Source organism: Saccostrea cucullata, unplaced genomic scaffold, assembly GCF_032062105.1.
Source record: "Saccostrea cucullata isolate Sc308-1 unplaced genomic scaffold, CSIRO_AGI_Scuc_v1 ctg4219, whole genome shotgun sequence".
Classification (NCBI taxonomy): Eukaryota; Metazoa; Mollusca; class Bivalvia; order Ostreida; family Ostreidae; genus Saccostrea; species Saccostrea cuccullata.
Genome location: NW_026930574.1, coordinates 1 through 27,088, shown reverse-complemented (window position 1 = coordinate 27,088; position 27,088 = coordinate 1). Strand labels below are relative to the sequence as shown.

General features: G+C 34.2%; 2 protein-coding genes across 3 annotated transcripts; both read right to left on the bottom strand.

Annotated features, from left to right (window-relative positions):
* Positions 1-15,752: 15,752 nt before the first annotated feature.
* LOC134229134 (uncharacterized) lies at positions 15,753-24,084 on the bottom strand. The gene is made up of 2 exons (XM_062710846.1): positions 23,399-24,084; positions 15,753-16,153 (listed from the first exon to the last, which is right to left on the bottom strand). Exons 1-2 carry the CDS (start codon positions 24,063-24,065, stop codon positions 15,753-15,755), a joined length of 1,068 nt encoding a protein of 355 aa, XP_062566830.1. The 5' UTR covers positions 24,066-24,084.
* A 290-nt stretch (positions 24,085-24,374) lies between these two features.
* Positions 24,375-27,082, bottom strand: LOC134229132 (contactin-like). 2 transcript variants are annotated; one of them, XR_009984130.1, is made up of 6 exons: positions 26,968-27,082; positions 26,639-26,825; positions 26,229-26,344; positions 25,957-26,131; positions 25,213-25,471; positions 24,375-24,856 (listed from the first exon to the last, which is right to left on the bottom strand). XR_009984130.1 is itself a non-coding variant. In XM_062710845.1 (5 exons), the coding sequence occupies exons 1-5, from the start codon at positions 27,013-27,015 to the stop codon at positions 25,359-25,361; spliced, it is 639 nt and encodes a 212-aa protein (XP_062566829.1). In that variant the 5' UTR covers positions 27,016-27,082; the 3' UTR covers positions 25,201-25,358. The 2 variants fall into 2 exon arrangements, 1 of the variants encoding a protein (XP_062566829.1); XM_062710845.1 differs by lacking the exon at positions 24,375-24,856 and having other exon boundaries at positions 25,201-25,471.
* Between the last annotated feature and the right edge of the window lie 6 nt (positions 27,083-27,088).

Here is a 27,088-nt window from a genome sequence, read left to right as displayed (position 1 = left end):
AAAAGACCTGTCTCATCAGGTGCAAAGCTTTGGCCAAGATTAAAGTTTTGTTAAGGTCAAATGTCAAGGTCAAAGATCATATGCAAAATAAATTGGACTCCTAATAGTTTTGTCACGGGTATTACACAGGTGAATTATGCTTTGATCAGGGCACTAGTAATTCTTAGCCGGCCTTGTTGCTGAAAGAACAACTGCTGGCTATTGTCAGCTTGTTTGAGACAGGAAAGGGTTGACACCGGCCACAATCGCCCAATTAAAATTACGTATAAAATTGTTATTCTTACCCTTAGCCGCTTTTGATTTATAATAAGTGTATGAAAATTAAACATTATCATAAGATAAAAAATAAAGTATTCAAAAACGGTTTGAAATAGATAATTCATTTGTTGAATATGAGAGTCCAATCTTCTCAAAAGTATAGGGAGTCGACCTTTCGATGAATTTGTTCAAAAGTTAAATGATGCGTTTAGAAAACAGGGGGAAGGGGACAACCCTCCCCCTCATGTAACGTGCCTTGTCAATACGTTAGGTGCCTCTTAACATCTATGTGCAACATACACATAGATATTTCATGTTACTTTTTATAAATGCGGGTAAGGGGTTTTTTGTTATAAATATAACTCATGTATGTACAAGTGAAATCTGAATTTTTAAAATTTTATTTCCGTCAAATGTTCCAAATATTCAACTATCATTCGAGTAAAGTAATCGAGTAGTGGACTAAGGTATAAACAAATATTTTGTTAATGAAATTTATCTCAATTTATCCAAAAGAGGAATCAAAATACATCATGATTCACATTAACAATGTAAAGATATTTCCACAATCCACATAAATAAAACTCTTTGCCCATCGTTTTAAGTTAATTTGAATGTCCTTTGCATCCTTTTTAACAGGCTTACACTGCAATATAAAAAGTAAATAAGATCATTATTAGAAATATAAGATCAATACATACCCTGAGTGAACTTATCCTAGTTGATACAGACTCCAGGTGATATATAAACCTTTAAAGCTTGGTGATACATAAACCACTGGTGATACACAAACCCTAGGTGATAGAAAGACCACTGGTGATACACAGACCCTAGGTGATACACAGACCCTAGATGATACACATACCCTTGGTGATACATAGACCCTAGTTGATACACCGACACTTCGTGATACACAGACCCTAGGTCATACATATACCCTTGGTGATAAAAAGACCCTTGACAATACATAAACCACTGGTGATACATAGACACTTGGTGATACATACACCCCTGGTAGAACACAGACCCTTTATGATAAACATACCCTCGGTGATACACATAATCTTGGTGATACACATAATCTTTGTGATACATAGACCCTTGGAGATACATTTACCCTTGATGATACACATAATCTTGGTGATACACATAATCATGGTGATACATAGACCCTTGGAGATACATTTACCCTTGGTGATACAGACCCTGGGTGATGAATAGGCCCTTGGTGGTACATGGACCCTTTGTGATACACATACAGTACCCCTGGTGATAGAAACCCTTGTTGAAACACATACCCCTGGTTATTGACAGACACTTTATGATGCACATACCCTTGGTAATAAATATACCCTTGGTGATACATAGACCCTTATTGATACATAGATTGTTGGTGATAGACACTTTTGGTGGTAGCACACAGACCCTTAATGATACACATACCCTTGGTGATACCGTAATATTAGTGAAACACAAGACCTTAGTGATAAAGACTCTGCGAGATACATAGAGCAATTGACCCTTCTTGATACTGAGAGCCTTGATGATTGACGGACCCTCTGCGATGCACATACTCCTGGTGATATCAAAACTAAACCTATGTAAATACAGACTGTTGGTGATAGACCCTTGTTCAAACCGAGAAATAAGTGATCGGTATACAGACCCTGGTGATTGTTATAAAGATCCTGGTGATGGGTAATACAGACCCTGGTGATGGGTATACAGACCCTGGTAGCCAAGGGTATACAGACCCTGGTGAATAAGCATAATACAGACCCTGGTGATGGGTTATGCAGACCCTGGTTATGGGTTATGCAGACCCAGGTGATGGGTATACCGACCCTGGTGATGGGTAATACAGATCCTGGTGATGGGTATACAGACCCTGGTGATGGGTAATACAGACCCTGGTGATGAGTATACCGACAAAGGTGATTGGTAATACAGACACTGGTGATGGGTATATAGACCCTGGTGATGGATATACCGACCTTGGTGATAGATAATACAAACCCTGATGATGGTTATACAGACCCTGGTGATAGATAAAACAGACCCTGATGATGGGTATTCAGACCCTTGTGATAGGTATACAAACCCTGATGATGGGTATACAGACTCTGGTGAAGGGTATACAAACCCTGGTGATAGGTAATATTCACCCTGGTGATGGGTATATAGACCCTGGTGATGGGTATACAAACCCTGGTGATGGGAACATAAAACCTAGCAATACATAAACAGAACCTGTTTATTACAAAAAAACTATAAATGAAGGAATGATACAAGGTACAGGTAGGTGAGAGAAAGCTCTGAGATAAGGGACATATCTTCATGTTATAAATAAATAATAAATAATAAATAAATAAATACAAACAAAAGATATGTAAATAAGTAAATAACAAAATAAATAAAAAAATAATTAAAATAATAAATAAATTATTTAATTAATCTTAAAAGAATAATAATAAAAAGGAATAAGTACTATAAATAAATAAATAAATTATTTATCAGTAAATCGAACATTTACTTGATTATTAGAAATAATGCAAAAACCATAATTAATTCATTAATAAATGGAAGAATTAATTACTCATTAGAATAATTAATTAATGAAGAAAAGGATGTATTCATAAATAAACAGAAAAATAAATTTCCTAATGAATAAATAAGTTATTTAATTTAATAATAATTATAACAATTAAAAAATGAAAAGGTAAATTCAGGCAAGGAGTTGCCTAGTAAGACCTGGGTAAGAATTTCAGTATAAAAAATTTCAGCATCTATGAAAGAAAGGTAGGAAAATGAAAAATATGTTGCCGTATTCTTATCTGGTACAAGATACAGGTAGGTGGGAGAAAGCTCTGAGATCAAGGACATATCTTCATGTGAAACATATCTTTTGAATCTCCATAACAGGTAAGGAGTTGTCTAATAAGACCAGGGTAAGAATTTCAGCATTAAATAAATCAGCATCTATGAAAGACAGGTAAGAATATAACAATATTTTGTCGTATTCTTATTTGGTACAAGGTACAGGTAGGTGTGAGTAAGTTCTGATATACGGGACATATCTTCCTGTTTAACTGTTCTATTGACTCTCCATAACAGGTAAGGAGTTGCCTAGTAAGACTGGGTAAGAATTTCAGCATAAAATAAATCAGTATCTATGAAAGACAGGTAAGAATATGACAAGTTTTTTGTCGTATTCTTATCTGGTACAAGGTACAGGTAGGTGAGAGAAAACTCTGATATCAGGGACATATCTTCATGTTAAACTTATCTTTTGAATCTCCATAAAAGGCAAGGAGTTGCCTAGTAAGATCAGGGTAATTTCAGCAATAATTAAATCAGCATCTATGAAAGACAGGTAAGAATATGACAAATTTTTTGTCGTATTCTTATCTGGTACAGGGTACAGGTAGGTGAGAGAAAGCTCTGAGATCAGGGACATATCTTCAGGTTCAACTTATCTTTTTTGAATCTCCATAACAGGTAAGGAGTTGCCCAGTAAGATCAGGGTAAGAATTTCAGCATTAAATAACTCAGCAACTATGGATGACAGGTAGGATTATGAAAAATATTTTACTGTATTCTAATCTGGTACAAGGTACAGGTAGGTGAGAGAAAATTCTGAGATAAGGGACATATCTTCATGTTAAACCTATCTTTTGAATCTCCATAACAGGTAAGGAGTTGCCTAGTAAGACCAGGGTAAGAATTTCAGCATAAAATAAATCAGCATCTATGAAAGACAGGTTAGAATATGACAAATATTTTGTCGTATTCTTATCTGGTACAAGGTACAGGTAGGTGAGAGAAAGCTCTGATATCAGGGACATATCTTCATGTTAAACTATCTTTTGAATCTCCATAACAGGTAAGGAGTTGCCTAGTAAGTCCAGGGTAAGAATTTCAGCATTAAATAAATCAGCATCTATGAAAGACAGGTAAGAATATGACAAGTTTTTTGTCGTATTCTTATCTGGTACAAGGTACAGGTAGGTGAGAGAAAACTCTGATATCAGGGACATATCTTCATGTTAAACCTATCTTTTGAATCTCCATAACAGGTAAGGAGTTGCCTAATACGACCTGGGTAAGAATTTCAGCATAAAGTAAATCAGTATCTATGAAAGACAGGTAAGAATATGACAAATATTTTGTCGTATTCTTATCTGGTACAAGGTACAGGTAGGTGAGAGAAAGCTCTGAGATCAGGGACATATCTTCATGTTAAACCTTTCTTTTGAATCCCCATAACAGGTAAGGAGTTGCCTAGTAAGACCAGGGTAAGAATTTCAGCATTAAATAAATCAGCATCTATGAAAGACGGGTAAGAATATAACGCATATTTTGTCGTATTCTTATTTGTTACAAGGTACAGGTAGGTGAGAGAAAGCTCTGAGATAAGGGACATATCTTCATGTTAAACCTATCTTTTGAATCTCCATAACAGGTAAGGAGTTATGTAGTAAGATCGGGGTAAGAATTTCAGCATAAAATAAATCAGCATCTATGAAAGACAGGTAAGAATATGACGAATATTTTGTCGTATTCTTATCTGGTACAAGGTACAGGTAGGTGAGAGAAAGCTCTGATATCAGGGACATATCTTCATGTTAAACTTATCTTTTGAATCTCCATAACAGGTAAGGAGTTGCCTAGTAAGACCAGGGTAAGAATTTCAGCAATAATTAAATCAGCATCTATGAAAGACAGGTAAGAATATGACAAATTTTTTGTCGTATTCTTATCTGGTACAAGGTACAGGTAGGTGAGAGAAAATTCTGAGATAAGGGACATATCTTCATGTTAAACTTATCTTTTGAATCTCCATAACAGGTAAGGAGTTGCCTAGTACGACCTGGGTAAGAATTTCAGCATAAAATAAATCAGCAACTATGAAAGAAGGGTAAGAATATGACGAATATTTTGTGGTATACTTATCTGGTACAAGGTACAGGTAGGTGAGAGAAAGCTCTGAGATCAGTGACATATCTCCATGTTAAACTTATCTTTTGAATCTCCATAACAGGTAAGGAGTTGCCTAGTAAGACCAGGGTAAGAATTTCAGCATTAAATAAATCAGCATCTATGAAAGACAGGTAAGAATATGACAAATATTTTGTCGTATTCTTATCTGGTACAAGGTACAGGTAGGTGAGAGAAAGCTCTGATATCAGGGACATATCTTCATGTTAAACCTATCTTTTGAATCTCCATAACAGGTAAGGAGTTGCCTAGTAAGACCAGGGTAAGAATTTCAGCATTAAATAAATCAACAACTATGAAAGACAGGTAAGAATATGACAAATATTTTGTTGTATTTCTATAGACAAGGTACTCAGGGACATATCTTCATTTAAACTTATCTTTTGAATCTCCATAAAAGGTACAAGGTACAGGTTGGTGAGGGAAAGCTCTGATATCAGGGACATATCTTCATGTTAAACCTATCTTTTGAATCTCCATAACAGGTAAGGAGTTGCCTAGTAAGACTAGGGTAGAATTTCAGCATTAAATAAATCAGCATCTATGAAAGACAGGTAAGAATATGATAAATATTTTGTCGTATTCTTATCTGGTAAAGGTACAGGTAGGTGAAAGAAAGCTCTGAGATAAGGGACATATCTTCATGTTATACCTATCTTTTGAATCTTCATAACAGGTAAGGAGTTGCCTAGTAAGACCAGGGTAAGAATTTCAGCATAAAATAAATCAGTATCTATGAAAGACAGGTAAGAATATGACAAATTTTTTGTCGTATTCTTATCTGGTACAAGGTACAGGTAGGTGAGAGAAAGCTCTGATATCAGGGACATATCTTCATGCATGTTAAACTTATCTTTTGAATCTCCATAACAGGTAAGGAGTTGCCTAGTAAGACCAGGGTAGAATTTCAGCATTAAATAAATCAGCATCTATGAAAGACAGGTAAGAATATAATGCATATTCTGTCGTATTCTTATTTGTTACAAGGTACAGGTAGGTGAGAGAAAGCTCTGAGATAAGGGACATATCTTCATGTTCAACTTATCTTTTGAATCTCCATAACAGGTAAGGAGTTGCCTAGTAAGACCAGGGTAAGAATTTCAGCATTAAATAAATCAGCAACTATGAATGACAGGTAAGAATATGACAAATATTTTGTCGTATTCTTATCTGGTACAAGGTACAGGTAGGTGAGAGAAAGCTCTGAGATAAGGGACATATCTTCATGTTCAACTTATCTTTTGAATCTCCATAACAGGTAAGGAGTTGTCTAGTGAGACCAGAGTAAGAATTTCAGCATAAAATAAATCAGCATCTATGAAAGACGGGTAAGAATATGACGAATATTTTGTCGTATACTTATCTGGTACAAGGTACAGGTAGGTGAGAGAAGGCTCTGAGATAAGGGATTTATCTTCATGTTCAACTTATGTTTTGAATCTCCATAACAGGTAAGGAGTTGCCCAGTAAGACCAGGGTAAGAATTTCAGCATTAAATAAATCAGCATCTATGAAAGACGGGTAAGAATATGACAAATATTTTGTCGTATTCTTATCTGGTACAAGGTACAGGTAGGTGAGAGAAAGCTCTGAGATCAGGGACATATCTTCATGTTAAACCTATCTTTTGAATCTCCATAACAGGTAAGGAGCTGTCTAGTAAGATCGGGCTCAGAATTACAGCATTAAATAAATCAACATCTATGAAAGACAGGTAAGAATATGACAAATATTTTATTGTATTCTTATCTGGTACAGGGTACAGGTAGGTGAGAGAAAGCTCTGAGATTAGGGACATATCTTCATGTTAAACTTATCTTTTGAATCTCCATAAAAGGTAAGGAGTTGCCTAGTAAGACCAGGGTAAGAATTTCAGTATAAAATAAATCAGCATCTATGAAAGACGGGTAAGAATATGACAAATATTTTGTCGTATTCTTATCTGGTACAAGGTACAGGTAGGTGAGAGAAAGCTCTGAGATAAGGGACATATCTTCATGTTAAACTATCTTTTGAATATCCATAACATAACAAGGAGTTGCCTAATAAGACCAGGGTAAGAATTTCAGCATAAAATAAATCAGCAAGTATGAATGACAGGTAGGAATATGACAAATATTTTACTGTATTCTAATCTGGTACAAGGTACAGGTAGGTGAGAGAAAGCTCTGAGATCAGGGACATATCTTCATGTTAAACCTATCTTTTGAATCTCCATAACAGGTAAGGAGTTGCCTAATACGACCTGGGTAAGAATTTTAACATTAAATAAATCAGCATCTATGAAAGACGGGTAAGAATATGACAAGTATATTGTTGTATTCTTATCTGGTACAAGGTACAGGTAGGTGAGAGAAAGCTCTGAGATAAGGGACATATCTTCATGTTAAACTTATCTCTTGAATCTCCGTAACAGATAAGGAGTTGCCTAATAAGACCAGGGTAAGAATTTCAGCATAAAATAAATCAGCATCTATGAAACACAGGTAGGAATATGACGAATATTTTGCCGCGTTTTTATCTGGTACAAAGTACAGGTAGGTGAGAAAAGCTCTGAGATCTGGGAAATATCTTCAGGTTATACTTATTTTTTAAATCTCCGTAAAAGGGAAGAACTTGCCGAGTTCGATGTCGAATTTTTAGCTAGTACAAGCTACAGGTAGGTAGGAAAACCCTTTTAAGATCATGGTAATAATTTCAATCTGAAATAAATCAGCAGCAATGAATGACATGTAGGATTATGATTATTTACATTCAAATTAGATGCTTTCTTTTAAAACAATTTGCTGTAAATGAATGCATCATATGAATACCTAATAAACAAGATGTGTTTGTGTAACACTGATGTATGGCGACATAGTAAAGATTAAACTTTTCTTAAATGCAAATTTAATTAATAGGTACCAAAAATAAGGTATTCTCAAAGGAAATCAATTGTGAAATTTGAAAGTACGCAAATGTTAAAGTTTTTTTTTAATAAGTACAAAAATTTCTAAGGTCAAGGCCAAAATGTCAATGTAATTGGTATCAAAATGAAAGGTCTTGCCACATAGAATTCTTATATAGAGTATGAAAGCGCTAGCCCTAACCGGTCAGAAGTTATGAACAAGGTTATTTTTTTAAAAAGTCTGTCAAACTCCAACGTCAAGGTCAAAGGGTCAATGTTCTTGGTATCCAATGAAGTAACTTCTTACAAGGATTAAATATGTTGAGTATGAAAGCACTAGCCATAATACTTTAAAAGTTATGGTCAAGGTTTTCTTTTTTAAAGTAGGTCAATCTCAAAGGTCAAAGGGTCAAAGTCCTTGGTATCCAATGAAGTAACTTCTCACAAGGATCATGTATATGAAGTATGAAAGTCCTATCCCCTACCGTTCAAAAGTTATAGCCAAGGTTAAAGTTTCTTCACAAGTACGGAAATCTACAAGGTCAACGTCAAAGGATCAAGGCTGTTGGTATCCAATGAAAGGTCTTTCAAAAAAGATTACATATGTGAAGTATAAATGTCTTGGCATCTACTGTTCAAAAGATATGGCCAAAGTAAAAGTTTAAAATTTTCATGACAAATGGGTCAAACTCCAAAAAAGTAATATAAATAATCAAGAGCTAATATCAGCCTTTCATGCTGAAACCATTGTTTAAAAAGGATGACTCAAAGATCTATAAAATAAAAAGTTGGTGTGACATTCCACCTTAAACGTTTATGAAGAGTTATCTGCATTTGATGAAAAGAAGAAAATTTATTATTTCTCAAATTGTCTGCGGTAAAGGAGTCATTATTTTTTGTATATAACTTAATAAAGATATAGTTTATTCAAATATTTACAAAGATATTTGTTTGAAAATCAAATAACTTTTTACAATATCTTAAATAAAACATGTGCAGCCCATAGAACATCAATTAATGTAAAATTCAAGGTGCAATTAATTAATTGAATTGAATTGAAAAAATCAAAGTTTTGTACAATTCTCAGTGAAGCATTATTTGATACCATCTTCAAAATTCTATCAAGATTTAAACTATCAGACCATTCATTTATTAGGTACGTAAAATGGTCGCTACACATTATAACTTAAATGCTTCGGAATTCTCGCGGGGCTGCCCTTCAATACATGGTCATTAGATAAGAAGTGAAATCTAGTAATTTGGACTTTATAATTAGTTTTATTAATTTTTTTTTTAATTTTTAAAACATATTTTACAACAAGTATTATACAAACATCACTGCCCTAAGTGAAGAAATATTAATAAAGTAAGCTTAATGTCATATGTTTGTACTTTGGATCACATGAAAAAAAAAATTCACTCGAATTACCTAGTGTGAAATACCAGGTATACCAGACCCAGAAAAGTAGTAACTGCCGAATAGCGAAAAATGTAGGTTTTGTAGACTTACGTATCCCTTGCTCTATTGCGTTAGGATATGCCTCGGGGAAAAAAAAACTTGAGTTTTGTGAGAAATTAAGTCTTATCTCTAACCTGGATATTCATGTGAAACAATACCAGATTTCTTACAAGTGGTTGTTGTATAGGTATAAGTTTCTAATTAAAATAAGAAAATAATTATTTCTATCTCACAACCTCAGTATAATAGTCATTCAATTACACTGGCGGATTAGTTTACAGGTATGCACCCACCTACCCACCCCCCCTTCCCCCACCCCGGCCCACTTTTCTGTCGAATATATACATATGATTTAATAATTCAATAATTTTTAATAAAATGTAATTTACCAATCGAATAAATATTATCAACAAATATTTATTATATTTCTGTATATTTTAACTCTGATAAACTCTTAACTCTGGTAAACAACAGCACCTCCCCCCCCCCCTTTTTTCCCTTTTCAAGATTCCTGGATTCGCCACTGAAATCTGCGTCGCCGTGTGAAATAGTAGTAAGTAAGAAAGTCTGCTTTAAAGTCGCGGATTAAGGAGATAATCCTTGTGTTGCAGGTTTGAATCCCTCTGAAGGACGTGGAGACCGGTCCTCCAATGAGACCGTATAAACCGAGGTCCCTTGTCGCAGTTGGTGCTGGCACGAAAAAGGTCCCTCACTGTGGAGGGGACCAGGGCCCCATTTTCTTTACAATATATGCATAAGATTTAATAATTCAATAATTTTAGTGTGGTTGTTGGCTCCTTAACTCTGTCAAACAACCGCTCCACCCCTCCCTGTCGCTGTTGGTGCTGGCACGAAAAAGGTCCCTCACTGCTCAATGACCCAGGGTGTCGAGCAGCTTTCCAACGGCAATTGTTAGTGTTCCCATGAGTGAAAAATTGGAGCAAGGATCTTAAGGCAGCATTTAAACACCTTTGGTTTTCGTTTCTTACATGACCACATTTAACGATAGATGCCTGTCTCCAGTTGGTAATACCCCCCCCCCCCCCCCTGGACATTCTCCATTCGCAATACACATAACAACCAAACTGCATTAACCGAAATACAAATAAATATATAGAAAGAAAATATATCAAGTACTATACCTCAACTCCTTTTATTTTTCATTAAAATCAATCCACGATTATCTATAATTAATCCATGTTTGATGATTAATTTATATTGATAAATTGTTTATATATACTGACATTTCCAATTTTCGGCATAGGGATTTATATATAATAACCCCATTGTAAATTACATATGAAATAAATATAAACTACTAATCGAATAAATATGATTAAAGAATATTTATTTTATTTCTGTTTATCTTAACACATGTGGAATATTCCATGTACGAGTGAATAGGTCTCTAGTGATGACGTATTACGCATCTTATGAACGATAACTCGATATATGAACGATAACTCATGTTCGACTTCTTTTACGCCATAGCATCTAGTCATTACAATATGGATGTTAATGGTAATCAAAAAAACTTTCTCCAATATAATTTTATGTACTAGAATTTAAATATTGAAATTCACCTAAAGTAAAATACTGTGTGAGACTCATTTTACCGTTTCCTCCCTTGCTAAAACCAAGTACACAGAGGGCATAGACATAACCTTTGGCTATTACACCCCGTGGGTGTGTTTACCAACAATGGAATAATCATTAGCTGATTTGATATTTTTTTCCCAAGAAGCCACCATCGCATATAGAAGTGAAACTAGTGCAAAACGAAAAAACGCATAAAAAAAGAATTCTTCTAATATTCCTTAAGGTCTATTTCACAATATCTTCCCCTTTACTTACCTTGTAACTCAAACAGTCACGCGGACACGCCTCTCCATTTGACATACACTCTGTTAGGCTCATCTGACAGGATGTCAACAACCTCGGGATACAGTAATGGCGCTGGAAGTAATACAAACAACATTTTACGATATACTTTGACAATACCCTCCTTTTTCATGACTGAATGAGAATATATAAAGCACATACTAAAAATCATATCCCCTTACGGTTAGGGTCCTTGGCACCTGATACATTAATCTGAAATATCCGTTTTTGTAAAATGAAAAAAAAAAAGATTGACGTAAAATGAATTTATAAATTGCGAGTGCCCAAAATGAAAGAATTTAACTTAATGCGCAAAGCTTGTTATCCTTTTGATTAAGAGAAACAGGATAAATTTTATTTAACGGACCTCAAAACCTTGAAAAACTCCTTTGATAGCCTCTCTTGTATTTGACATTGGATCCCAGGTTACCCATAATGCAGCAGCGTTATTCTCAGCCGATGACATTGTTGGACGAAGGAAGGGGACTGTAAAATTGACGATTTTTTTTATTTAAAAGTGTTGACAAGTACATCAGTGTTTTGTAACTTTCCAGAGGAGATAATTCAAATAACCAAAAATTTATCTATGAGATGTAAAATGCGCAAGTAGGAGGTTAAAATGTCTACTGTTAATTTCCATTTGAAGTCTGTTTGATGAAGTCAACGGGATCTCTTAACTTTAAAGTATCTCCATATACCACATAATTTATAAAAAGCTTTATCCAGAGACAGCTGAAAATACGATATATTTCAGTTTATTGCATACAGTGCAGTTTTCAAAATCTTAGATTTCTTATTTCATTTAAAATAAAAAGGAAAGAATCAACTAATACCTTATATTCATTCAAAAACCAACATTCATTTGACATTGATCTATGTTAATAAGAAAACTACTGTGCACAACAATATTCAAAATCTGGGATGCAAGTCTAAAAAAGAATATTTAACGAATCAAAATATTCATTAAGTATAACAGGTCACTATGCAGCAATAATCTAAAATTGACTTCAATAATTACTAGGCCTAGTGAACAGGGAATGCTTACTCTTCCTTGGCTCCTGATCCCACATCTGCTTTCCCAGAGGGCAATTGTTTTTACCTTGTTCACGATTCGTTTTGTTCATTCAGTTTATTAGATTGATCATTGTTCGTAATTTATTTTCACAATGCAAAAAGTCCTCAAACACTATGTTCCGGAGCGACAAGATGGCAATGTCAACTAAAATAACACACAACTTAATAATTAGTAAACATGGAGGACTTACTTCTCTCTGAGGGATAGACAACGGTTGTCGTGTTTTTAAGGTCATCGCTATTAAGATTGAACACACCGTTTCACATCATAAGGTAGATTACAAAACTTCTCATCTTTGAGGTTTACAGCGTATTATTTATTTTTACCAGACACCATTTTCTGAATTGTATACTAGTTATCCGTCTTTAACATTTTTCTTTAAAGAAGATGTCAATTGACTTTGTGTGGGAAAGTACCATTTCTCATCCCTGCACATAAAATTTAATTCCTACTATTTCATAACTGCAGGCTCTCATAATTTTTCATGTATTGTAAATAAAATAATTTGCTTTTCATAAACACCCCTCCGCACTGGGAAATAATATTTATTGTTTAAACCTTTCCTAATTGTGTAAGACAAGCTTACAGATTCCTATCCACATGCTCTCTCCTATCTAGGACCACTGCACAGGTCTTTCATTTGGATAAAAATTCCTTCCACCATACATACTTTCAAGTATGACAAAATTAAAGCATGCTAGACAAACACATACGCAAGGATTATGAAGTATTTGCGAATCATATCATTTTTGAAGGTTTTTTTTAAATAAAAAAAAAGATTCAATGAAACTTTAATGAACAGATTGAATGATGAAGTAACACACATACGTGAAGTTGAAATAGAAGCTGGACAGCAACAATCCAAATCAATATCTTATAGCTAATTTTTACATCCATGTCTGATTTAATTGTAGCATGTACTGAAAAAAAGGAAATTTATAACTACACTGCATATCTAGCTGTAGATTACATAAAACTTTAGTTTTAAACTTTTAATGTAAATGCCTCTTAATTATACAAGCCCACGGTTTGTTGAGGACCAGGGGTACTTTGCTTCTGTATACATGTAATACTGAACATGCATTATATAATTAAGAAAATCATGCAATGTCGTGCACAAGCGTTTAATGTCACGAGGATAATTTATATATATTAACAGTTAAATATAAGATATAATTATTTTAAAACAGATCTTTAGTTTCTTCATGAAAGGAACAATTAATAGGTTTGCGGCCGATTTTTGACGCTTGCGTCAATATATGTTTCTTGTTTAATTTGTTATGTAGTCGTTAATGATAGCTGCAGCTGCCACCTGACATTATAAATGTTTAATTTAATAGAAACGCAACAAATATGTGGGGCCCCTTGCTCTCTCTTGGACTTGGAGGAAAAAACTAAACTCCCTCTAGATCCGCCACTACATTTCTTCTCTTTCAGTTTCTTTGAGTTGTAGCGGGAAAATTCTTGGCACATTGTAAAACGTGCATTATCCTCGTCGGCTAAGGGCCAAATCTTGTAATATTCTGTAGCCTGCTAAGTCTTTTGATGAATTAACATTTAACCATATTTTTGAAATTTTTTATATATGTACATGTATACACGTCATTTTAAAATAAATAGGTACGACAAATCCTGTTTAAAAAGAAAAAGTAAAATTGTGCAATATACATAACGGGGTCTTTGCTTTAGACTATGCTCAACACATGTCCTAATTTTCTCCGCACCTCAAACATCGGCTTATACGTGTATATACCTCTGTCGTTGGCTCGCGTATACACAGTGTAAACACGAGAAATAGTGCGTTTGTTTTAATTCATTATAATTCAATTTCTATGATTATGTCTGAGTTTTGAGATAGATAATTTACTAAATCAATACAAAACTATTAATTTAAATTGAAACAATCCTTCAAATTTCACGTTTTATACGTTAGAATGTCAAAAATCTTGACGTGAGCCCATTGCAGAGGTGTCTGAGAGAGGAACGAACGACAACTCTGCATAGGATATTGCTCAAACATGTCTAAGTTTCTCAATATTAGGATTGGATGAGATATTTACCTCACTGGCTCAGTCATTCTTTATTAAAAAATTAATTTTATGTTTATTGTGCGTTCTTGTCAAACATTTAGACACTCTTTTTAATATACTATTATATTAATGTTAAATATTTTTATTTAAATTGTTTTAACTCCGCAGAAACGCGCAGCGACTTCAAACTTTCATATCATATAACCGACCGTCTCCTGGCGGCCGGTAATGATAATATAGGCACTTTACATCTTATATTGAAATTTTCAGCCTTCTGGCTAAGTACGTGAACATTTAATATGCACAACAATTATTATAGTAATTAGCTTTCGCTTATGTACGGCGATTTTCTATTTGTATCTTTCGTACATGTACAAATTCTACATGTAGTACAAATAAATGACTGTTAAAATCATTATTGAATAATTGACTTCTATATATAGACTAAAATCTTTCATTCTTATAAAAATTTGCCAAATTAATGTGAATTATTGTATTTCAAATTCGAATAATTTTAACATTTCTTGCACTATTTCTTTATATTTCTTATAAAGTATGAATTATAGGTTCTGAAATCTCACAGGATTTCGCTTCATAATTGTAATGAGAAATTTTTTTTTGGTTGCTTTTATGTCAGCCAATCTTTCCAAGATAGTTGGAATTTTAAGCAAGATGTTTAAATATTTATTCTTGCAAATTCTTTCTCATTATGTGCGAGGACGATAACTCGTACAACCTCGTACAATGGGATGCATACATATAGTTAAGATTGATAACGAAACGAAACGTTCGGGGAACATGCAAATTTATTCCAAGTTCTTGCTATCGCAGTTGAATGTGCACTTAAATTCACAAAGTTGATAAAATCAGAAGACCCATGATTATACAAATATAAAAAGTTAAAATACAAGACGAGACAAATAAATCATAATTAACTAATTTTTGTAGGAAGCAATATTAAATACTAGTAGTTCATTTATTTTGGATCCTCTTTCAAACACATGCATATCATTAAACTCGACTGAAACCAACTGCATGTCTCGGAATATTTTCGGGGAATCTATTACATTAAAAATCGACTTTTTATAAATTTGTGAGTATCTGATAACTATACCAATAGACACATTGTCCTCATCCTTTCCTTACGGTAATCATTTTTTTTTTTTACAAAAGGAATCCAGAGAAGGTTGTGATAGGTACAGAGTCGGAATAGTATCCTGTGCCTCGACTACGTTTGACCCACACCTTGTCTCCCTGATTTAGCCTTAACACAACCAGGTTAACCCCTGTCTCGAAATAATCCTTATCATGCTTGTCGTGCGCCATTGTTCTGACCTGAGATTCTCCATTCAATACAATGTCCACCCAAATTTCATTTGTATTATAACTCTGTACACAGACAAAGAAGACGTAGTGCCCGTCCACGGGGGCCGTGAACATCCCTGTAGTGGGATTGTAACCTCCACCTGTATTAAATATTATCTTGGGGAAAACCAGTGTACTTCCGCTCCATGAAGTGTCCTGTGACGTTATACCCGCGGTGAAGGCTACTTTTGTTGACACACCTAAAAAACACAATAGAAATATTTCACTTTACTTTCAATTGATTTGAGTATTTATTTAATTTAATTTAGTATTAAATTACTACTAAATCAAACTATAAATATTAATTAATTTTTAATTAAATTATTGGTATTTAAGAGTGAATTCAAAGTTCAAAAAGTTAGGGATAACAAACAAAAACTAAATCGTAATTCCACAAACATCAATTGTGTATGAATAATAGTATTTAGTAAACTATAGAAAGGTGTAGGGTAATTATCAATAAAATAAATGTTAATTCCAAGTTGGGATCAATTTTGCTATTTAGTGACTACAATTTTAAATGATTTTTCAGCATAGAGAAGTGAGAAGGATCACTTCATTATAAGTAGGGATCTGACCTATAGGACCGGGCTTGGTTTTATTCTCTACAAAAAGCTTGTCGATTTCCGTTCTGATTAATGACATTAGGCTGAATACATATAACAATTTGTTTTTCCTAAATCTTTATTTCAGTGAGTAGAGATAGGAGGAACCCTTTTTATTGATTTTCTGAGTTTGTTATCTCCAAATGTAATAATTGATACTTGTCTTTACTTCTCATTGTGCATAAAGGTAATGTCTACTGCCTCTGAAATTCTATTCTTAATGTCTAGGCTATTTATCCGTGGATATAATAAAAAAAACTTGTCTTTAATGTGTGCAAATTATAAAGGCCTACATGAAATCCAAGTGAGTGCATTTACTGAAATATGAAGCCAAAATCAATGTGATTAAATTCTAAGGGATATATACAATTGAAATTCATCGCAGCTCAATGCTGCCAGGAATACCTGTATTGAGTAACACATAGTGAGTTATTCTTGTCCTCGGAGAAAGTGTGCTTATACTGAGGTTCGTTCCACCTGACTGACAATTGTACATTGGATTGTTACGATTTGATATCTCTTTAGTGTTTCTTATATCAAGAATGGGAATGCATAAGGGATAAACAATTGAAGGAAAAATACACAAGTCTATAAAAAAAATTAAAATAGTCTTTGAAAAGGCGAAATTTAAAACTTTATAAGTGTTGTACCTGGTGGATTCGAACCCCCGACTTTAAAAAGAGAGTATCCAAGGTGTAAAAGTCAGCGCATATATCAATTGAGCTAGTCTGACTATAAGAATACATGACATAAATTTTGAGAAGATGTTGAAAATCTGGTTTCCTTATTTTTTGTAGGTTTTTTTGTGAATTTCGACCCCAGGGCAGGGGTGCCCCTAAAAAAATCTTATCTTAAATTATTCCTTACATCCTAACCTATCAAAATATCATTATTTTATTTAGTGGCAGGCCTGCCCTGATGGACTTTAAGGCCAAAATTCATGCAAAAATCAACGCTTTAAAGGACAAAATGGTGTTTCGATCAACTTTGGAGGATAAGTGTAAAGTTGTAAATAATAAATTTTAGGTACAAAAAACAAATTAAAAAAATTTAGACATATATCCGGTAGAAAACAACAAATAAAGATTGAATTTTAAATGTCACTTTTTCCGGGAAATTGTTCTCTCCTATAGGTCAATTCTTTTGTTAAAGCGAATACCCATCCTTTATAGATAACGCCGTAAATGATACAGAAGCCCCACTTAAACAAAATGTACAATGCTAAAAAAATTATCATTTATCTGTTTTTAAATACATACCACACTGCCTATTGGTATAATTCAGTCGGAACACCTAAGAGATGACATAGAAGACGAGAGTTTTAATTGTTCATACCGAGTCTGTTTGAGTTCCGATTGTAAGTCTTCCATTGTGTTGTTCATATGATCTGTAAAAACAGAATAACGAAGATAAGGTGGGGTATGTTAATTATTAAGGTCTTCCGTTTCCAACGGAAGACCTTCTACTGATTCTGATGATTAAGATTATTCTTATTATTCTTTTTTATTCCTTTTCCTAGACGCCAACTTTGAGGCCTCATATTTCACTCATTTCTCGATGGATTTTGCTCAAATTTTCAGAGTTGATAGACGACACTAAATTCTATCAGAATGATGACTAAAATTTCAAAAAGTCACTTCCGGTTTTGAGTTATTTCCCTTTAAACGAAAATTTATAGGCTTTCGTTTCCAGACAAAGGCTCAGAGACGGCTAAAGCTGGAGCAAAAATTCTACTGATTTTAGATAATAGAAGGATTGAAGTTGTGCATAGTGGTTTTTGTTTTTCGATTTCTCTATTCAAGATGGTGCTATATAGGGGTCAAAAATTAGAACGCCAAAAAGAGCGAAAATTTACACATATTTTGCTTTTTATCTTCTAAACTAAAAATATTTTGTTAAAACATATAGAACAAAATTTGTGCAGAATTACAAGATCTTTTGAATGATATCTCGAAAAAAGGGCTGACCCCTAAATTAAGGGATCTAGAGGGGCCAAAAGTTTTTTCCAGATATCTCAAAAAGTATTGAGAATTTGTTATACACCCAAGAAGCAATGTTGTTCAAAATGTCAAGTTAAATCTAATGAAGTCGTCAAAATGCGTCCGGCGACGTCACTTCCGGTCAAACCGGAAGTAGTCAGAAAATGCATATTTTTGCTGTTCTTGACAAGTTTTTGGGTAACATATATCACAAGAAGCACAAAACTTAATTTTCTGTCCATCGACATCACTTCCGGTCAAACCGGAAGTAGCCAAAAATAGCTTCTTATTTAAGGTTTTGATGCAAAATTGAAATTATAAAGTGACTGGAGACGACTAAGCTCATTGCTTTCTTTTTGATGACGTCACTTCCAGTCAAAACAGGACGGAAGACCTTCTCGTTGCTTTGCAACGAGCTTTGCTCTAGTTTCTCACTGTTTTCGTATGTTAAATCTTCTGTTATGTTATGTAGTAAATTAAGATTTTATCGTCGTTTAAATATTCCCCTATATACTGATGAAAACGGAGGGGACTATAGGTTTTTTTTTTATAAGCGTCTGTCAGTATGTCTGTCCGTCCGTCCGTCAGTCTATCTGTCAGTCTGTCTCACTTGGTTGTCTATCACAGGAACGATGTGATCCACCCATATCACAACTTGAGAAAAAACAGCTTTTTAACACCGTAAGCCCAGGGTTAATGAGTAGCGTATTAGAAACCCTGAATAGCTAGCGGAAAAGGGGTTATTCGCAATTTCTTTCCAAACGCTTATATACCGGTATATTGAACTAACTTTTGGTATTTGACACTACCTTCATGAGTTTAAGATCAAGTTTGCATTTTGTTCCGATTCAGTGATATTTGCAGGAATCAAGGCATTTTCAAATTCAAATGGGAACCAGGTTACGCTTGCTGATAGGGGACTAGTATTGCTAAGGCAACACTCTCAGAATGCTTGTTGTTTATGATAGTGAAAAAAAAACATGTTGATGTAATATTCCAAGGAAAAAACAGAAGTCTTTGCATGACATATGCCGTAAGGGCGATTTTTAAAAATTTCTTTTGAAATATCAAGCATTTGTCCAAAATGTAAGGAAAATTAGATTAAAAACCACAAGTAAGGGAAAGATTTCGGCTAGCAGGGCTAAAAAGTACTCTAAAATTTTAATCATTATAAATAGAAAACCAGAAGTCTCTGTCGAGACTGAAGCTCTACTGGTTTGAACTTATAGCAAAGGAAGAGCACTGTAGGAGGAGTAGCATTTTGAAAGAATTTCACAGAAATTTCTATTTTTAGTAACCACAGCAACACCGTTCATCAAAATTAAAATTCGATATACAGAATTATGTATCTTAGAGTATTCTACTTGTGTGCCAAGTTATACTGAAATCAGACCAAAACTGTAGGAGGAGTAGCATTTTGAAACAATTTTACAGATATTTCTATTTTTTGTAACCACGGCAACACCGTTCATCGAAATCAAAAACCGGTACACAGAATTATGTATCTTAGTGTAGTCTACTTGTGTGCCAAGTTATATTGAAATCAGACCAAAACTGTAGGAGGATAAGCATTTTGAAACAATTTTACAGATATTTCTATTTTTAGTAACACAACACCATTCATTGAAATCAAAAACCGATACACAGAATTATGTATCTTAGTGTATTCTACTTGTTTGCCAAGTTATACTGAAATCAGACCAAAACTGTAGGAGGAGTAGCATTTTGAAAGAATTTCACAGAAATTTCTATTTTTAGTAACCACGGCAACACCGTTCATCGAAATCAAAAACCGATATACAGAATTATGTATCTTAGTGTAGTCTACTTGTGTGCCAAGTTATACTGAAATTAGACCAAAACTGTAGGAGGAGTAGCATGTAGAAAAATTGTTTACAGACAGACGGACAGACAGACAGACGGACAGACGGACGGACGCCGGACGCATTACTATCGCATAAGCTCTTCTGGTCTCTGACCAGTAGAGCTAAAAAATTAACAAATTTCAATATTTTTTGAGTTATTTAACTAGACATCTTTTTAAAAGCTAACAACAAAACTTGCATTTTAAGACGGAGGCTGGATGACAGCCTCCGTGTATAGGGATTGTCTTGCCCAAGAATGTAAACAATGTGGATTCACCAAGCACCATCTATCGGTGGAATTGTTTTCATTACCAGAGTCGCTCTAAAAATAGAATTCCCAAGAGTTTCACTGGTACACGGGCCGCCAGGATAGGCATAGTCTAAAACAAAGATCGCGTCACATACAAGTATAAACAAACAGTTCTACTTTTTCTAAATAAACAGGATTTGTCGAATATATTTAAAATGACGTGTATATAAATACATTTCCTACGGAATATGTATAGAAGATGTGATTTACTATGAATTTTTTATCAGACAGAATATTAGGAGATTTGTTCCAACAGACTATGATAAAGCGCGTTTTACAATATGCCGAACCTTTTCCCGCCGATTCTAACACCAAAACAAGAACGAGAAGAAATGTAGTGGCGGATCTAGAGGGAATTTGGGGGGGGGGGGGGGTAACATCCACGGAGAGTGTTCGAGGAGCCCCACTTATCAATTGTTTCTTTTATTAAAGTAAAAACTATCTCTAATTACAGATAAGTTTAAACTTAAGTTTTATATTTAATTGTAAAAATTTCCACCAGAATTCGCTTGTATCAAACTAAGTGTGGAGACGCAGATGACTATGCAATGTACCTGTATTATGTATTGAAGAAAATCCTGCAATGTCGCATGCAAATGTTTTATGTCGCAGGGATAAATATAAGATATTTTAATAATAGATCAAGCATTTCAGTTTTAATGGAATTTTTTGTGCTTGATTGCTGTTTGTAATCTCATTTTTCATTCCTTTTTCTAATTTCTTCTTGAAAGGACCGATAAATTGGTTTGCGGCCGATTTTTGACGCTTGCGTCAATAGGTTTCTTGTGAGTTTTGTAATCTGACAAGGATCTATGAATAAACAAATGCATAGTATTTTTATCTGTAGGAATATTTACAGTCTAGTTTTGAATTGTTTATTTGATATGTATAATTTTAGGAAACACATTAAAATAAATTTACACTTTCTTCAAGCGGTTTGAGTGTTTGGCGTACCCTCACATTAGATAAGAGAGAAACAAACTCTGATATTGAGATCGATATGCATTTGTAACGTTTGACCCTTGGTTACAACCTAAATCTTGGTTCATAGGATTTATATGATTTATCACATTGTATCCTGATTAATAATTAAAAATTATATCTTCTGAAAATAAGTTGTCTTATTGTTATATCTTTTATCCTTATTTGCATTTGATAAGTTGTCTTATTGTCATATCTTTTATCCTTATTTGCATTTGATACTTGTGTTTTACCTCTTTCACATCTCAAACTTTAATTATTTGTTTTATATACAAGATTACATGTATTTCTTATCATTGGTATTCATGTCAATTTTTTTTTACCCTACATCATTGGTAAAGTGATTGTTTTAACAGAGTTACTGAAAAGCAGAAATCATAGTTATATATTTATAAATTTTTCTCCACGTAATTTGTAATCATTTCTCATTGTTAATGATTGTTTTAAACAGATAAACTGAAAAGGACAACCATTTCCACTGGTATATGAGTAAAGAAAGACATTTTTTGGGTTAAATCTGTCATATGATAAAATACTACATTTAATACTTCCAGAAATATTGATTGTCAAATTTGTCAAGATATTTCTTTGTTATTGTAAGCGATACTATAGTTCTCCAAAGACAATTTAAACTTGTGAAATAACAAGTCTTATGAATTTTATTGTTCTGTTTACATAAAGTAAGAAAGTATAATATTTTATTCCACTAAAAAAATTGTGTTCTTGCACGAACATTTTTTGCATGTTAATGAAGTTGTATTACTTAAAAAAAATTCTGTGTTGCTTTCAAGCTAGGTCACCCCATTTTGTATCACAAAGATTTAAGACAAACTGTACAATATTATACAAGTATTATTTTGTTCATGTCCAATTATCTGGCTGCTTCTTTTTCCATGTTGGCTCATATCAAAACACTATTACAATAAGGCCGAGAAATTTTGATTTTGGTAGCTGTTACATGTCATACACACATGTTATTATGTTAACAGTAGGTCTCTGTGACCTATAAATAAAATATCTTGAAATATGGAAACTCCCGACTGGCTGAGGCCTAGTGCTGAATCCAGAAATTCTGAAAAAGGGGGACCAGTTTGAGGTCAAGGAAGGGGCCCAGAGCCACAATTAAAACATTCATTTATCAAATATTGTGTATTTTTGGACTCAAAAGGGAGGCCTAGGGGGCCTGGAGCCCCTTTTAATTCCGCCAGTGGGCTCATGACCAGAACATACTAGACCTACATTCATCAAACCGGGCCTGGGGGCATAAAATTTAGACAGGCTCACTTTTGATCTCAGTCTCACTATATATTCCTTAAGTGAGACTGAGATAAAAAGTTAGCCCGTCTAAGTTTTATGTCAACCAGGCCTAGTCAATTACTGTTTCTTACGTTGAAAGGTTTAATATTGAAAGTATCTGATCTAAATAACAGTGAATTTTAATCAAGGTGAAGATGAAATTATAATATCCCAACAATCTCATGAATATTGGAGTATCCTTTTAAAAAATGTTGAATTGAAAAAAAAACTACACATTATTCCTCATAATATTCTTAACAGCAATGTATATTTCTTTTTTGTGTTCTCTCATACATGAAGCCTCCGTCTAACAGTACTTTCAGTACTTTGATTTTATATTGTACTAACCAGATAAGGAATCTGTCGATCATGGTCTGTTGATTTTTTTGAAGGTCAGTTAGAGCCAAACTCAGTTTATCATTGGCTGATCTCAGTTCTGTGTTATAAGCCTCCAGAGAATCATTAAGTCTCCCTGATATCAATTTGTATCTGTTGTCAATGAGTTCTGGAATATTCTTGTCGATTTCCAGACTGTGTTTGTGGAGGTCCAGAAGCGTAATGGACAAATACCGAACTTCAGTTTTAATGTCTGCTAAGATACCGGACGTGTTCTGTTCAAACACCTGTTTTTCCTTTAGCAGCTGTGTTTCGAACACTCGGCGACTGGCGTCCACCACTGTTAAATTTTCTGTTAAAGACTCAATATTCTCATTACATTTGGTAACTTTGTTGCTTAATCGATTGTTTTCCAGCTTAAGCGATCGCACCTCTTTCTTCAACTCGGATATTTCTCTGGTGGTTGTTTCTTTCAGCGAAGATATCTCGCTTTCTGAAGACACGAGACTTTGTTGAAGGGACACCATGTCTTTCATCAGTGCGTGGACATTTTTCACCAATGTCATTCGGATCAAGGTCTCTTGATTTAGTAACTGTCGAAATACATCGACGTGTTTAGTATCAAGTGAACCGAAGTCTAAGTCTGTTGAGTTCTTCACATTGCCGTCTGTTAGAATTGAGAAAGCGTGGGACCCAAACAAACTTATTACAACAAACGAGAAACACGATACATGCTTCATGTTTGAAAAATAATAAAGAAAATCAGGCAAACCGAATTCTATTCACTTTTTATACCTGATGAGTTCTTTATATTTCCGTCTATAAGAACTGGGAAAGCTTGTGATGCGATCCAAACAAGCTTATTAGAACGAACGCAAAAAACACAAGAAACGTTTCATGTTTGAAAAATAATCAATAAAATCAGGGAAACCGAATTCTATTCACTTTTTATACCGACTATAATGGTTTCTTTAATTAATGTCAAACCCCCATCCAAAAATCTTAGATAATTAAATTATATATCAAAAACAAGTAAATTATTTCCTGAGCATGTTTAGGCATCCATCAACAGTTTTATTTCACTTCACAAGAAACTGCATCAACATTTCTGCATGATGGTTAAATTGACACCAGATCTTTTAAGGCTAGCAACAGATTTCTACACGGTAAATGAACTGTATATATTCATAAAAATGCAGGCTTAATATTTTAGCGGCTTTGGCACAGACATTGATGCGCTAATTTATGAATACCGCCAAGAAATCATATATAAATACAATATAAAGTGCGGAAGTGTGTGTCACAAATTGACGAATACGCCAACTCAATACAGAGTGATGGTGCTTAATTATGAATACACCAATTTATGTACACATGCAGTAATTTAACTACCAGGTGTAAACCCACCCGGTTACTAGTTACTTCAAATAAATGCATCAATAAAGAAACATTTTAACATCTAATATTCTATTGTTTAATGCACAGTAACATGGGACTATTAAAAACAATTACTGTGAGAAAACTAGAGGTACTGTGAGCGATGAGCTCACTAAATGATACCCCCCGCCTCCAATATGGTTATAACTGGTGAAAAAGTCCATGATTTCCTGTGGCCGGGAAACCCAAAATATGTGTCGGATCAAAAAGTAAAATAGGAGGTGCACAATGGCAATATGTAATAAAGATTCTGTGAAAGTTTCATCAATTTTCATTCAGTGGTATGAGAGGAGTTGCGGATAAGAGATGGGTACCCCAAAGCGTAACAGACGGACGGACGGACGGACGGACAGACAGACGGACGGACGGACGGACGTACAGACGGACGGACGGAATTAACGATTACTATATACCCTCCCGCTTTTCAAGCGGGGGGTATAATAATACAACACTATACTAAATGCATAAAAAACTAATTGTATAAAAGTTAGTATGAATCTACAATGTTTAAAAGTAAAATACATCGAAAATGAAAATAGAATAATTATATGGATTTCTATATCCTTTGGATTTGTCGTGGATCTTTGGTGAGATGATTAAAGGATAAACTGAACAAAACAAAGAAAGCAGAGGATGACTAGGGATGGGCTAAGTGATGTTCCCGCCAATTTTATAACGGATATTCTCGAGTCAACGTGCACTCTACCACCTACAAAGACAGAGCAAAATCGTTTTAATTAAATATACACTTAAACAAAGAATATAAATATAAACTAGAGGTACTGTGAGCGATGAGCTCACTAAATGATACCCCCCGCCTCCATATAGTTATAATGGCAAAGTCCATGTTTTGCTGTGGCCGGAAAACCCAAAATATGTGTCGGATCAAAAAGTAAAATAGGAGGTGCATAATGGCAATATGTAATAAAGATTCTGTGAAAGTTTCAACAAATTTCATTCAGTGGTATGAGAGGAGTTGCGGATAAGGGATGGGTACCCCAAACAGACGGACGGACGTACAGACAGACGGACGGACGGAATTAACGATTACTATATACCCTCCCGCTTTTCAAGCGGGGGGTATAATAATAAATTATTATGATTACAGTTAATACGGATATTATTAATGGTATTACAGAAAACTTTTTTTCCAAAAATAATTTTATGCACTCATATTTTGAGATTGAAGTTTACCTAAAGTAAAATACTGTGTGGGACTCATTTTACCGTCTCCACCCTTGCTAAAACCAAGTACACGGAGGGCATAGACATATCCTTTGGCTATTCCATACACCACCCCGTGGGTTTGTTTACCAACAATAGTATCATTAGCTGATTTGATATTTTCTCCAAGAAGCCACCATCGTATCTAGAAGTGAAACAAGTGAAAACCAAACGACGCATAAAAATGCAATTCTTCTAATATTCCTTAAAGTCTCACAGACAATTCATTCCCTTTTATATACCTTGTAACCTCTGAGAGTTTCTTCAAACAGTCCTGTGGACACGCCTCTCCATTTAACATACACGCTGTTAGGTCCATCTGACAGGATGTCTACAAACTCGGGATACAGTAATGGCGCTAGAAGTAAGACAAACGCGGAAGCATTCTCGATTATTTTTCTATGTTACCTTACTGTTTATATATTAAATGATTTCCTTGCTCCTATACTGATAGTTGGCAAGAGCAATTTGTTTTATGAATATGAATAAATTCATGGAATAGATCTGTATGATACACAATTCTGATGTCAGTTAAAGTACTTTATTGGATTTCTTAAGGACATTTTAATATGAATCTTGACTATACTTTTCTCAGCTGAATATTTTTATTAAACATAAATCAGGTATAATTAAAAAAACATCATATCCCTACGGTTTAAGCATGTGCCCAGAAGCTGTTTTTCGCTAGGATTACTTTCTCCTGCCGTGTTAAACACTTGTACGGTCACCCAGTAGTCGGTGTTGGGTTCCAGTCCTATGACATTATTTCCTGACATATACCCATAGTGATAGGCGGTAACACCCTTACGGTTAGGGTTATTGGCATCTTCTACATTAATCTATAAAAATCGTTTAATTTGTGAAATTTTCCAGTTGAAAATGAATTTATATATCGCCACAGCCAAAATGATAGAATTTGACTGATATGATGCAATGCTTTTTATTCTTTGAATAAAAAAGAACAATTCTTATTTTACACACCTCATAGCCTTGAATAACCCCTTTGATAGCCTCTCTTGTGTTTGGCATCGGATCCCAGGTTACCCATAATGCAGTAGCGTTGATTTCCCAGCCGTTGACGTTTGTTGGACGAAGTAAAGGG